This window comes from Ruditapes philippinarum, unplaced genomic scaffold, assembly GCF_026571515.1.
Source record: "Ruditapes philippinarum isolate M1 unplaced genomic scaffold, ASM2657151v2 ctg6104_1_1_1_1, whole genome shotgun sequence".
NCBI lineage: Eukaryota > Metazoa > Mollusca > Bivalvia > Venerida > Veneridae > Ruditapes > Ruditapes philippinarum.
In genome coordinates this window covers 2,762-17,921 of record NW_026855481.1, presented here as the reverse complement: position 1 = coordinate 17,921, position 15,160 = coordinate 2,762, and the positions used below count along the sequence as shown (strand labels likewise).

Sequence of the window (15,160 nt, the reverse complement as noted above, 5' to 3'; positions counted from 1 at the left end):
TTTAGTATTCTAATTATTAAGTTAATTTGAAATATAAATATATTTTTTGTGTCATCTGCTACAGAGTAATGGTGACATATAGGGATCACTTCTCCGTCGTCTGTCACAAAACTTGTCTGGGTTACTTCAAAAAAACAACTGGTGCAATTTCAACTTAAATTTATGGGAACAATTGGTACCAAGTTAAGTTGAGCACATCATCAGCATTTTTCTACGGAATGCCGTTAGGGCCATTGCCTATGAATGTGTTGATCTGAAACGCGATAGTCGATAGTACGATGGTGAAAACGCGAAATCACGAAACTACGATGGTGAAAACGCGAAAGTACGATGATGAAAACGCGAAAGTACGATGATGAAAACGCGACAGTACGATACTACGATGATGAAAACGCGATAAACTATCGTGTTTTCACCATCGTACTGTCGCGTTTTCACCATCGTAGTTTCGTGATTTCGCGTTTTCATCATCGTACTGTCGTGTTTTCATCATCGTACTATCGCGTTTTCACCATCGTACTATCGCGTTTTCATCATCGTACTGTCGTGTTTTCATCATCGTACTATCGCGTTTTCACCATCGTACTGTCGTGTTTTCATCATCGTACTATCGCGTTTTCATCATCGTACTATCGCGTTTTCATCATCGTACTATCGTGTTTTCACCATCGTAGTTTCGTGATTTCGTGCTTTCATCATCGTACTATCGACTATCGCGTTTCAGATTAACACATTCATAGGCGATGGCCCTAACGGCATTCCGTATTTTTCAGTTCATTCATTTTTGTCAAAGTGATTGCTCTTTAATAATTTTTACTTTTTAAAGATTTGTGTGGACTGCTTCTTACATGTATATTCTACTAATGCAATTTCATGGAAACTTTACTGGATTGATTGGTACCTCAAGTACTTGCACACATGAATGATTTATGGCTGGCTGAGTTTTGGCCCTTGCATAAAGAAGTGTTTTGGCCTATAAATTTTAATGACTTTAGGGAACAAACTGTTCAATATCGCCATTTTAGCCGCGTCACGACAAACCAACATAATGGGTTTGCGACCAGCATGGATCCAGACCAGCCTGCGCATCTGCGCAGTCTGATCAGGATCCATGGTGTTCGCTATCAGTTTCTCTACTTGTAAGAGTTGGTAAGCGAACAGCGTGGATCCTGATCAGACTGCGCGGGAGCGCAGGCTGGTCTGGATCCATGCTGGTCGCAAACGCATTACGTTGGTTTTGTCATGACACGGCTCAATATTTTTATGTTTATTCCTGTGCTTCCCAGAAATGTTTCATCAGATCAAATAATAACAAAATTGAATGGGTATGAAATCATGATAATTTAGAAATTTCTTGACAGCAAAATGAAACATTCTGTTAATATTTATTATTCAAAACAAACAACACAGGAAGATGTTCAGATAGTAAATATTAAATACACATATTTCCTTCGTTAAATTTTGTGTGTTCTTACTATAATTTTTTTTTATATACAGTATAGATGTATAAAATTTTTTGTATGAATTGTAATAACATTACAACCTCTGTATAGCAACCACCCTTTTGGAGACACAAATTTTGGTTGCTGCTGAGTGATGCTACTATACAGAATATTAAATCATTGTGAAGTTTTACTTTGGGAATAAAAATGATACTGTTGTTGTAGAGAGAGGATTGTTCTTCAGAGGTTTGATTTATTGTGAAGTCTTACATTGGGAAAGAAATGATACTGTTGTAGAGAGAGGATGTTTTTTCAGAGGTTGTGTTGTAATTCCTGTCATTATTATACATTAATCACATATAAAACAAGAAGATTTAGTTTGAAAATGTATGAACAGTGTTGAAAATAAATAAAATTGATATTCAAGGGGTGATTTCTTATCAACTTATTATTTGTTCTCAGGCACACAGGTGTTCGGCACTTTGATTGGTCACTAACCCCCCTCCCCCTTTCACCCATTACAACCCTCCTATCTCTCCAAAACAATGTAAACTGCAGTATTTTTCACATGGATGTTTGATATATGCTTTTAATTCAATTTCCTTCACTCTCTGCAAAAAAAGAGAAATGATAACCAATCAATGCACCGACACCTGTGGTCAGACATCCATGTACTCATTTTGATGCCTGTCTTATGGCCAATACAAATATCTTTGACCAGTTAACTGAACCAGAATAAAATCGCTGTATTAATACTAAAAGTCCTTTAGATAATAATTGTTGTACAAATCATCATTAACACTGCATGTGGAAGATAGATATGGGTTATCTAAAGGGGTTGATATGACTAAATTGGGATACTTGAAATTATTCAATAAAACACTCATTGATCTGAAATGGGTTTGAAAAGAGTACATGTATTTCATTTTGTATCATGTATGGAATGTCTTGCATGATTGATAAAATGCCCTAGTTGAGTAGCTGTGAATGCTATAGGCCAAAACAAATTTGTTTGTTGTTCTTTGTTTAAAGGTCATTAAGAGACCAAGTCAACAATTTTGTTTCAAAAAAGTTTTGCAGGTTTAGCCCTTTGTATGTTAAAGGTCATTAAGAGATCAAGTCTACATTAATTTAACCTGGGTTACATTCCAGAAAAGTTGTGAAGGTTTAAGTACTCTGGAACTGAAAGTGGTTATCCACTACATACAGCAAGGAAGCCTGCCTGTGTAACACTAAATTTTGACTCTGTTGAAAATTGATGCCTTCCCATTATTTAATGACTACCCACCATAAAAATTCCCAACTAGTGATCAAAATAATAATGCTAAATATTCCTGTCAGATTATTTATTCATTTTAATCAAGAGGAGCTAATTACAATTTGGCAATTACTGATAATGGACAGCTATATGGTACTTAAGGAATGAATTATACAGCCGTTCAACATTTCTGTGCTGATCAGGGGGAGTAACCGTTGCGAGATGTGTATTGTATCGGCAACGGTTACCACCCGTGTTTAGGGTGTAGCAGACTTGTGAATGTCACAAGCTAAAATGCACAACTTTGAATAGTTTCAGCAAACTTGAATTGGGTCATACTGCGACAATGTAATACCTTCAGAAGATATTATTTATCACCTGGTATATCATACAAAAAGATGTTTAACTAAAATTTAACTAAATGTTATAAAATGACCGTAATTTGATCAAAATTTAATGAATGCTTTTTTGATCAAACTTTAATATTGAATAGTAGGCAGGGCCAATTCTCAACGTCGAAAAATGGCCGAGGTTCAGTTCTCAACATTGAAAAATGACCTTTTAACGGGGTCAAAATTTATTACATGTTCACACCGGAACATCCAGGATCTACATAGTGTTGTTTGCATATTTTTATATTTTGATCGTGATTGAAATGCCTTCAACATTTAAGTAATGGACTGTTCTAAATTCATAGCAGGGCACGCTCAATACAAATAATTAAGGCATTTCAATCAAGGAATACTTCCAAATTCATGCATGACAGAAATGTGCTAGTGTATTGAATGTGACATTATAATGCAAATGCATGATGCTGTTACACCCGGAAAATATTTTTGTTATTAGATATGAAAAAATGCATTTAATTCTCTAATGTTTTTTTTAACTATTATAAACATTTAATTAGTTCTGATTTCTACTACTGCACATTGGTTTGGCTTTTATGTTTCTAAACGAATACCGGAAAGCTGTACCGCAGAGTTCTTAGAATCATTTTCAATGACTTGAACTCTGCCTATAACTAGCTGTTAAAGAAAATAAACAATTTCTCAATATTACATCTAGCCCAAAGAAACCATCAATTAGCATTTGTTGTTAATTACCATATGTACCATTTTAAACGATACAGTTCAATTTAAAATTCAATTCTATCGCAAAATAGCAGCAAAACAAAAACTTAAGGCATTCCAAGGGTCAGTATTTATGAACTCATTTAGGTTTGAGGACGCGCAGATCTCGAATAATCCTAAAATGATTTCTACAATGAGAAAAATATTGCCTCAGTTTTCAAGAGGAAAGTAAAAAACGGTATTTGTATATTCTTTTATAAAACATGACTAACGATAAACTACAAGACTGGTCTGACTTAATATTTACTTTCAGACCAGTCATTATTGAACAAATTATATATATCATCTCAGGAAGATAATTCTGTTCATGTATATTAACATGTACCTAGTGTTGCTTTAATGCTTTATTCTCAAAACACAATAGCCTGCATTTCAATCTATTTAGTACGTGTTATCTAAATATTACACTTCATATAATCATATATGAATAATAGGTAGGTAACTATATTGGTACGTTGGATGTCACAGGTTTGAACACTGTCATATGTGATTTGGTTGATAAATAGTAAGAAACAATTAAAAAAATTTGAAAAGTTTCTTCAGGTAAAGCGTAGGTAAATTAAAACATGGACAAAATGTTCAATAGAAAATAATTCTTTTAATTAATGTAGGGGAATGAGTTATGAACCTAGTCATTTTAGGTCAAGTAGTATAGCTTTGGTTTAAACATATTTATCTAAGCTCAATTGCGAAACAATTTTTTGCAACTTATATTAATCATTTTCGAGTCTGCCTCCTGAAAGAACCAGTACTGGTCATTAATCGATGAGGACTCGAACCCATGATCCCTGGTTGAGAGGCAGACACCTTAACCACGATTTAGGGTATATTTAATTATTTCAGGTACACGCAGGCAGCTGCGTAGACCGACCGACTCTCGTAAATTAGCTGGAGAGTTTCATCTAATGTCCCTTAACTGGAAAACAAAAACAGCCATCGAAACCAAACTATACTTGTAAGCAAAAAGCAAGTGCTGAGGTATTATATTGTATATTGTATGAGAGGTTTGCGTAAGTTCCCTAACGAAAAATACCAATTACATGTACTTTGATTGAATTCGATACTTGTGCGCCATAACACGTCAAAAGTCACGTGATTTACATCAATGAAATATGTAAGTACAAATGTTACTGGTATTCATAGGTTGAAGTTTTATCAGAGCGAAAAGAAAGTGAAACGTTGTACATATCTATCAAGGTCATTTGTGGAGCTTTGCAATCACTATTAACCTCAGTTAAAATAAACTGTTACAGAAAACTCTTGTGAATAGAAAGGTTGAATTAGATACACGTACGGATATTAAAACTAAACTCCATTGATTCAATTTTTAAATAATAAATACGTGCAAAACTAATTTTCACAATAAATTGGTAACATTAATAACAAGTGTATGATGAAAAATTAAAGAAAAGTACGAGATATTATTTGTTATGCAAGATGATCTATATAAAATGTTCTTAAACTATTCTATTTCAGGTCGCAGAGATGCTTATTCATATCGCTTATTTACTTCTTATTGGCGGGTAAGGATAGCTAAAGATAATTATTAAGATTAAAATAAAATTGAAGGTGAAAAAAAACAAAACCGCATTTTATATGTTTTGATATGAAAAAGATAACAAAAGAACGCAATTCACATATATGTATATATATAATTTATACATTTTGTATTTTTCCTTCCGGCTTGTTTTGTTCATGTAAAACACAGAATTTTATAGCTTACTGTTACGGCTTTTATGCGCTCGTCATACAAATATATTTGCTTAGCCTATTTATGCCATTATAGTTATTGAATAATAGTACCCGAGCTGATTCTTTGAAGGTGAACATATGTGTGAATTTCAATAAATAGCATTTTAATAAAATGGCTCTTTTCGTAGATTCTATACTATTATCAAATTTAAATATAGTTTGACACTGAACTTTAAAAAACTACTTATGCAAGTAAGTGAAATTTTAGGAGGATGATAAATTTTGTACAATAGATAGTTCATTACATATGTGAAATATTTTGACAGAGTAACATGCTTGAAACGCCAAAATGCTGGCAGTACTGCAGCTGAATTGAATGAATTTAATAAGAACTTAAACAAGAATTTCCAAGAGTTGGACTATGACAATAACGGACTTGTTGAACTGGTGGACTTTGAAAACCGCATTCAAAGACAAGACTATGATAGTAAGTGTTCATATACTCGTGCATATAAGTGTTTTATTAATGATTTATTCGATATTTTTATCTATGCTGGTAAAAAGCCTGTCGGTTGAAATTATATATATATTCAACATATGATAATTCTTGCCAGTTTTAAAACGCACGTGCACGCTATGTTATATCTTTTAAAATCCACATTTTGAATCACGTGGACAATACAGAAAATTAATATAAACACAGCCTGTCAATATTTATTTAGTTCCCATTAAATGTATGTCTCAAACGAAATTAATCATCATCATAATATCTAACAATAACAAAATAATTATCAATAAGTAGAAAATCTACACAATAACCAATGCAAATAGACATTGGTTTAGCAATTGTTTTAATATGTTATTGTTAAATATTTTGTAGAGGATGGCTGCGTTAGCTTTCATGAGTTCTTAAGGATACGACAGCACGAGTCTCTTAAGTTTGCATGGTCAGTGTTTAACCACTTTGACCATGATCATGATGACTGTTTGGAAGTGCGAGATGAGATTGAAGAATTTCATGAAATTGATATCAACCGTATGTTTTTTTAAATACTTTTTATGCAAATTAATATACATAGAAAATGTCTCATATTTAGTCTGTTCACATCAATTCGATAACACTTATGAAAGCGTATTTTCATTTTTTCAATGGCAACATAGAGGTAAACAATGCAATAATATACTGTCCGTGTCACCATGCTTTTACTCGACTCCATTGAGTTTTCTCTTTACATGAAAGGACTGGATTGTCTTCAGGATTTGATGTAGGTTTTGACCAATGACTTGTGTGCAAAATTACAGATCATTCATTCACTCCAATTTTCTAGATTTGTCATTTTAACAAAAAAACAAATGACACAGAAATGCTAAGAATCATAAATAATAATAACAATAACAAAAGATTTTGACTTCAATTCTGACTATCGGCGTTATATTTCTTTATTATCTGTCACATATTTTCCTGTTCTTATATGCCCCTGTTGATCTGTATAAGAATTTTAAGTTTTATGATTTTGGATCTCAGTAGAGCTCCTTTAACACCCCCCCCCCCCCCCCAAAAAAAAAGAACATTTCGGTAAGCAATGTGACATGCGAAATAAGCTGTAAAATAAAACTGTCAAAAATATTTTCAGCAAAAGATGGAGAAATTTCTATTCAAGAACTGGACTCTTATTATGACAAGGTATGTTGTCGAGTTTGCCTTGTGTACATATATTTATCCTGATATAAGTAATTGAGTAAGTAGCATATCTATTATTTAATACACACACAAAAAAAAAAACGGTTCTTCATTTTTGACATAGAGAGATTGCAGTTACTGGAATATTTTACGCATATCATAGAAATGAAAGAAAATAAATTGCAAACAGTGACGACACAGTGGCTTAGAAATGAAAACATCATTAATAATTTGAAGAAAAAAAATGTGTTTCAGTTTATTGCGAAATACATTTTATTTTGTAGCTCTTCGAGAAGATTATGGTGTACCTCCACACTCCTTAGAGAACGAACATACTGAAATTAATGTTTGTTTAAAACTGAATCAATCAGTTTGAAATAAATTTCAGAGACCTTCTCATTTTGTTTCTCTTAATTTGATGTTATGCTTAATTTATATCGTCTTTTTTTAAATTTTCTATAGGATCTTATTTAATATTTTAACAATCAATACGTAATTTCTCATAAATAAAATTCTATTCAGCAACTATTTTAACATTTACCAGAACTGTATGGATGCGTTATATGGAACTACTCTATTCTGTTGATTAACTAAAATTGCCACTGTCATGGCGTGCCCGCATACAACTTTGTCAGAATCAACAGTGTCCATTAAGAGATCAAGGACATCCTCTCTGCCAAATTTGAGGTTACTAAGCCAATGCATTGCTAAGTTATGTATTCTACATGCTTCAAATATAAAAATGTCAAAATCAAAACACTGCGGACAGACATTCTTAAGCATTTGAGCAGACAAGCTTATAAAGTAAAAATCCCCGTGACCTTGTCACCTAAAAATCAATAGGGGTTATCTACTAGTCATAAATCTACTAGTCATAAATCGTTATATCATGAAAGAGATGATTTATTCTCCTTTATTCATTTCGACAGAGATCCAAATTAAAATCGAATACGTTTTATATGGATATTAGGTCTAGAATGGAAATAAGATTTTCACGACAAAGCTGTCTCGCATAATAGATATCATATATTTTCTTTAATAACTATTGTTTTTTCCAATAAAAATCTTATTTGCATTCTAGACCTAATATCTACATAAAACGTATTCGATTTTTATTTGGATCTCTGTTTAAATGAAAAAAAGGGAGAATAAATCATCTCTTTCATGATAAAACGGTCCATTTCAACGCTAAATTCGCTGACTGGGAAACGTCGCTACAACTACATTTCAAACACACATTTATCAACTTTACTCCTACTGGAAACTTAAATCAAATTGACATAGTATAGAATTCTTAGAATTTCGATATTTGGTGTAGTGTTTACAAAACATATGAAAAAGAAAACACTTTACCTTTGTTGACAGCTGATTCTAGCGACAAGCACTAGCTCGGAAGTAGCGACAGAGCGATTTACCGTATACCTCCGAAAGAGGTAGCTCTATCATTTACCAGGCGTGCGGAAGTCCGAAACAGATAAGCCAGCCCGCATAGCTCAAGCGGTTAGAGCGCGAGACCTATAATCTCGACATTGTTGGTTCGATGCCCGGGCTGTCCAACTAAAGTTACTAATTAGTCTTTCGGATGAGACATTAAACCGAGGACCCTTGTATAAGGCTAAAACACTTGGCGTGTTAAAGAAGCAGGGGAAGCTTCTCGAATTGGGTCACCTTTCTATATCTGTTTCTTACACTAACCTCCAAAATATAAAATGACTTATACTCTCCTAGGGACTCGCTAATACGGACAACCATTGGCTAGTATATAGATACATACAGTTAATGCAAACCAAAAATGTACTAACCTTATGCTAACATCGTGATCAAAATCCGACATAATTACTTCTTTGTAATGTATCCTTGGTAAAAAAAAATTAATCCGTTATTATGACCTCTGTGAACATGCCAGACAGGACAGATAAGATGTCGATGATGAAGGGTCGAAAATACGATAGTGAAAAGTCGAAACTACGATGATGAAAATAAGACAAAATATAAGATGTTTCATGCGCAACATCCCGACCTTACTTTCAACGCAGCAGCCAAACACCGTCCACCAAAGTAAAGGTCATACTTAGAGGTCAAAGCTATGGTCAGTATTTTCCTTGTCCAGAGAATTACTCCTGAGGTTTTAGAGAAATTGAAGTGAAACTAAAATATAAATAGTCAGGGAGAGAACACTGCAAAAGATCCACAACCCAATGTTATTTTTTAAAAAATTAACTCCCTTTATATACTTATTTTGAGTGAAATAAACTGTTTAAATCTATTTCTATTGACAAATACACAGAAGTTATTTCATTATATTTCTATGATGAATTATTGCTGCATGTTGCATGTGCAGATATAGCATTTAGATCCATATCTCAAACGTTTGAAAAAAATGCTATTATGTGCTTTATGTAAACTTTTCCTAGGCAGGAGACGTTGATCACTTTTTTACAAGTTATTGTTGCTTTAAATAGATTGGCTAATCTTTAGTTTAAGTACATTTCTCAAAAAGTATCAAAATGATTAAATTTAAACTATGAGTACTTATTTACTATCAAACTTGAAATTCACTTATAGAGGACATATAATTCTGGAAGCCATTCTGCCTAATTATTTTCCCCTTTGAATCTATAATATTTTTATTTTCTCCAAACTAATATACTTTCAAATTTTTTCCGCTTTAATTTTAAAATATTTGTTAACTACTAGTATCAAGGGTAAGTAAGTCTGCTGTTTAAGCACTGGAGTTGCTGTTCGCAGAAGGTCTCGTTCTATTCTAAATAAAAATATAGTTAACGTGTATGAAAAGGTTTGTAATAAATTAATATAATAATATATAAAAAAAATAAATTATTTAGTTTATATTTACATTAAAATAGCATTATGCAATTTGTTTGTCATCCGCTTTTCAGGTTTTAATTATATAAAATTAATCTGGTTTCTTTTAATTTCCATATATTTTACCATCATATCAGTTTAGTGATTTAGACAACTTAGTCTTTTCATTTGTCGCGCGAGCATCATCATTTCGCATATATATTGTCAAATAATGGGATGTACTTTTCATTTATCTTAACTTTGAAAATATTTATACATTCTACGTTGTTGTATGTAAACTTTTGTAAAGCATCTGGAAAAGGTCAATCAATCGGGAGGAATGGGAACAAAATACAAATAGCAAGTTAAATAACATACTTTGTTTTACCGTTCATGATAGGTAATGGAATGTGCAACAACTCACACGCCAGTGGTATAAGTTATGCGTTGTATTTATACACCAATAATATGGCAACATCTGGGTCCATTTTGTTAGCTTCCATTTAGCTAAACGTTTTCATTGCGTACCAAATTGCTTGATTTTCTTAACGTAAATTTGCATTATTCAAGAAAGCCTTAACCGTAGTAATCTTTATTTACATTTCAAAAATAATATTCATAGACAAAAGATTACAGCATAAAAGTACGATTCCATTCCAATGTGGAGCTTTAAGAGATGAACAGCAGTGTGTGACATATATAATATTTGAGGGTATCGACTGATGAATTATGTTAACAGGTTCAAGGTTATTATAAAAGTAAATCAATTAAAAAAAGAATAACTTTATGATTTTAGTTCCAAGTAATTTTTTCATATATAGGGCATTTTCATTAAAGTCTGTTGTTACTGTTAGTAAAATTGATACACATATTAATATTTTCGTAGAAACTTTTCACCTGAAATTATTACCAAGACTTGATTTCCATGCATTAGAGGTGTATGCTAAAATGCCACCAGCGGAAGCATTAACTACACAAATAATAGATATAAGAGATCAGAGTCGTGTATTAGTAGTATCTCTATGTCATTTCGACACTGATTAACATATTGGCAAAATACCATTTGCACCGTAAGTTTGTGATGAAAGTAAAAACGGTACATCTAGTATGATAAAAAAAGTAGTGTGATTGCACAACAACCACCTGACGTAACCAATATTCATTTCTAAATTGTCAGGTCAAATAGTAATAAAATAGCTTGTGTTAGATATATATGCTGGTTTATTTTGTTGTTTTTTAGGGGGGAGTAGTAATAGATACAAATTGATAATGACACTGTGACATCGCATTCATTTTCCTTATGATTGATGCCTAAACTTGTATTTAAAACTGACTGTCGCATTATAAGGGCTTATAGCACTTTTATGTGAGATGAAGTGTTATACTCGTATAATTACTTAAGTACTTTCCATTTAACTTTAATTGTTAAAGCTCTTATCTAATTATTCTTAAAGCCTATCCTTGAAAGAACATATGTACTAGGTCAATTCCTTTTTTGAAATACATGTAATATATAATTGTGTCAAAAGTTTATAAAATGTTACTCAACTGATTGCCCCTATCATTGCCTACGTGAATTGGTATGACTGAATAGTAAACATTGCTTTTAGTCGGGTTATAAATACATACATATTGCGCATGTCTAGTCAGCGTCTCGATGTTGGGATTTGGAGGATTTGGAGAAAAAAAAAACATCTTGTAGCGTGTACATGTGTTTTTATTATATCACTATTTTGTAAAGGTCACTTGTTTATAACATAACTATTATTATATCTTATTTATGCTTTTTAGTGGATTACTGATTTATCCGTGAAAATTATATTTGATAATTTCACAGTGAAAATTATCAAAATATAACTTCACACTTTTCAGAGATGAGGCTACTTTTTAAGATTTTCCCCATGCGGTACCTCAATTTTATTATTGTTGACAATTCTGACATTTTCAGGGCTGTTTAGAGAAAAACAAAGCTGAAATTGATAAACAACTGAAATTTCAAAAGTAATAAAAAAGATGAAAACTTACTACAATTCATTCAAATTACCAATCACCAAATATTGTCTCTTAATTTTTGTTTCATGTTTACAGTCTGAAAAATACAATTTCTTCCACACGCAGAACTGCTCTTGATGACTTTTGGTACCCTACGAGCAATAATTGCCTAATAACTTGAAAATCAAAGACAGACATCAGCCCGAAGAATAAGTAAATAACCCAGCGTTCGTAAGTTTGTAAGGCAGCCTTTCAAAAATTCCATGTGTTCCAATTTCCTAGCCGCTAAATTTGAATGTTTACACACCTGTCAACACTTATTAATTGTCTGTAACAATCCTCAAATAAGTTTTTTTTGCTTCTTAAAAGATGTATGACTAACAAATGATATCCCTCTGAATCAAACACAATTATTTTCCTCCCATGAAATACACAACTATTAAAAATCGCGGCCGCTTACATTTCACAGAGCCAAATCTAATATAATATATGGATGGATGGTTTGACTTTTTCTCCTACTAGAATTGTTTGTTTTTATTATTAAAAGAGGCGCTCTTTCATATTAATTGAATAAATTGAATAATATCATCGCCATTTAACGTTGATTGTCGAACTTTTTCAGCCCAAGACTTCTTGTATTTTATGAGAAAGACGACTAGTAGAGAGGCTACCAATGGGGAAAACAGATTTTGATATTAAAGTTGATATCAAGGAAATTCGTTTTAACTTGTTTTTAAGCATAAAATAAAAAGAAAATTTGTTTGTTTGTTGTGTAAGATGAAACTTTATGTCATCGAGTGAACTTTAAAAGCAGTATTCTCACTCGTGGCTACGCCACTCATGAGAGTACTGTTTTTAAAGCTCACTCGATGAAATAAAATTTCATCTTATACACAAACAAATATCCTCTGTATTAATATAGTTTACCCTAAAAAATTGCTAGCTTTAATTTTTTCTATCTGGGCATAACCAATTTTTGTCTGTGTCAATGTATATGACACAAAAGCTATTGGTTTATCCACTTGGGCGCAGGTAACCCCTAAACTTATGCTTCTCGAATCAACTTGAAGCTTGACTGGTTGTTAATGATCGCAGGAAGCTAATATAGGTGATTGCGTAATAGCTTGCTTAAAGTGACATTATGCCCATCCAAGAGTATATAGTGAGTGAACTGGTGAAAGTTTAAATAAATTTACATTTTGCCATTATTCCTTTCAATTTTATAAATTTTTTTGCATGAAAGATAAATAATTAACATGGCCTAGGAAATTTCTAAAGATATCTTTCAGAAATAACCTGACACATTCAATTTTCAAAAAAGTGTGGGGCAGTCTTTTTATATTTTAAACAGATTTATATTTTATTCTAAACATTTTTCAATATCAAGTGTTGGACAATCTATATTATAACAGTCAATGTTCTGATACATATATTTAAGTTAATTCAGCTCATCTTGAAGATGACAAAATGAGCATAATGTCACTTTAATCTCCTCAGTTTGTGCACAGTTGTATTGAATCCTACGTTTTTTAAGCAAGCCCGGCATAGAACAAATAATTCCTGACAATTTAAACTTAGGTAGCTCAGCTCTGTTTTTAGTAGGCTTCATGCCTATAATTGCTGGAACTTTGTCAGGTTCCATTCCGTTTGAGTTCAGTATGTGACCAAAATATTAAACCTCGTTTGCACTTTATATGCATTTTTCTGATTTAAAGTTCATACCTTTTTACCTAGCCCGTCAGAGCACATTTGAAAGATTTCCATCCTGCTTTGTCCATCAGTACACTAAAATGTCATCAGCGTTTGATGTGACACCGGCCAAAACATCGGAAAATTAACCAAATTGTCTTGATGCCGATTTTAATATTTAAACGGAAGAACCGATATCGTCCAAATGAGTTATTAAAGGTAGTATGTCAATTTAACGGACCTGTATCCTTTAGAAGCGTTAAGAACGTTAAATATTTGGCAGCTACGTCCTCAATTTTACGAATTGGGTATAGCGGTATTTGAATATTATAATTGAGTGCTTTTGGATCTAATTATATGTTTCTTATTGCGAGTTTTACAACAATCACAAGTGCACTTACCCATTCAGTCAGTTCCGTAACGTTTTTAATAACGAGTTTTACCGATCGAAGTTATTTTATAAGCCTCTCTTGTAATAAACTTGTTTCGGTGGACATGCTACAAGCAATGCGCTGCATTTTCTTTTAAATACAAAAAGAAACACGTCTATCGTTTTTCGCATGTGTTGCATCAAGGTCTTTCAGATTCTTTATTTGAAAGACCCTGGTCGATAACATTACCTTTTATTAAACAAAAACATTAGTGGCACTAATATCAAGATTAAATTATTTTCATGTTTTCATGAGAAACCATTCAACTGGCTGTCAAATATGAGATAGCCAAGGCGACTCACTGCATAAGCAACTGTTCAAATGCTATTGAGAAATAACTCATTTAAATCATGATGTTTCCCCCCTCATTTTAGTGTGTACATAAATAATTTTGGCCTATTTTTTTGTGCTTTAAATGGACGAGTTAGGTGTCTATTTAATCATTTTTAGTTTAAAGCAGTCTTCATATGTACACTTTTAGGATCAATAATTGCTGTTCTATTGTTATCGATTCTTTATACATTTATTCTCGTTCAAAATCTTACATTTTGCCAGGTTGATCCATACAGGTCGCTGGTATAATGTACGTCAATGTTTTCTGACGTAAATGACTGAGCTCAATTCTTTCATAAAAGTTTTAAAATAATATAAATACATTTCACAATACGCAATCATTCTAAGACTCTCATATGTATACCAATCCTCGGCTAATTGAAACTAAGCAAGTTCTCATTCGTAACAGAGATGGAAACGAAAGAAAACTGCAAGCAGTACATTCCTTCTTATTATGATGATGTAAATTTGGACAACAACGCTGATGTATCAGAGAAAAAGGTTCTGGTTTTACACATTTTCTTTTATTAACTGCATTGTATTGTCATCAACAATTTTAATTTACCATCATGAATAAAGTAGCAAAGATTTTCACATTATTAAAAACCTTGTATGGACACAAGAGGTAAGCAAGTCAAACAGTTAATATTAGCTTCAACTTATGAAATGCCATTCTTTTACAGTAAGACATGACACTGACGTATCTT

At 32.3% G+C, this 15,160-nt stretch overlaps 1 protein-coding gene across 1 annotated transcript; it reads left to right on the top strand.

Moving 5' to 3' along the window:
- The first annotated feature begins 4,974 nt into the window (after window positions 1-4,974).
- LOC132743513 (uncharacterized) lies at window positions 4,975-7,597 on the top strand. The gene is made up of 6 exons (XM_060732044.1): window positions 4,975-5,027; window positions 5,307-5,353; window positions 5,849-6,009; window positions 6,403-6,558; window positions 7,157-7,206; window positions 7,488-7,597. Exons 2-6 carry the CDS (start codon window positions 5,316-5,318, stop codon window positions 7,524-7,526), a joined length of 444 nt encoding a protein of 147 aa, XP_060588027.1. The 5' UTR covers window positions 4,975-5,027; window positions 5,307-5,315; the 3' UTR covers window positions 7,527-7,597.
- The last annotated feature ends 7,563 nt before the right edge of the window (window positions 7,598-15,160 follow it).

Excerpts from the sequence above, each read along its gene's own strand:
- LOC132743513 (XM_060732044.1), top strand. The coding sequence starts at position 5,316 with ATGCTTATTCATATCGCTTATTTACTTCTTATTGGCGG. Across the intron at positions 6,010-6,402 it reads TCAAAGACAAGACTATGATA|AGGATGGCTGCGTTAGCTTT; the intron begins GTAAGTGTTCAT and ends AATATTTTGTAG. Across the intron at positions 6,559-7,156 it reads TCATGAAATTGATATCAACC|CAAAAGATGGAGAAATTTCT; the intron begins GTATGTTTTTTT and ends AAATATTTTCAG.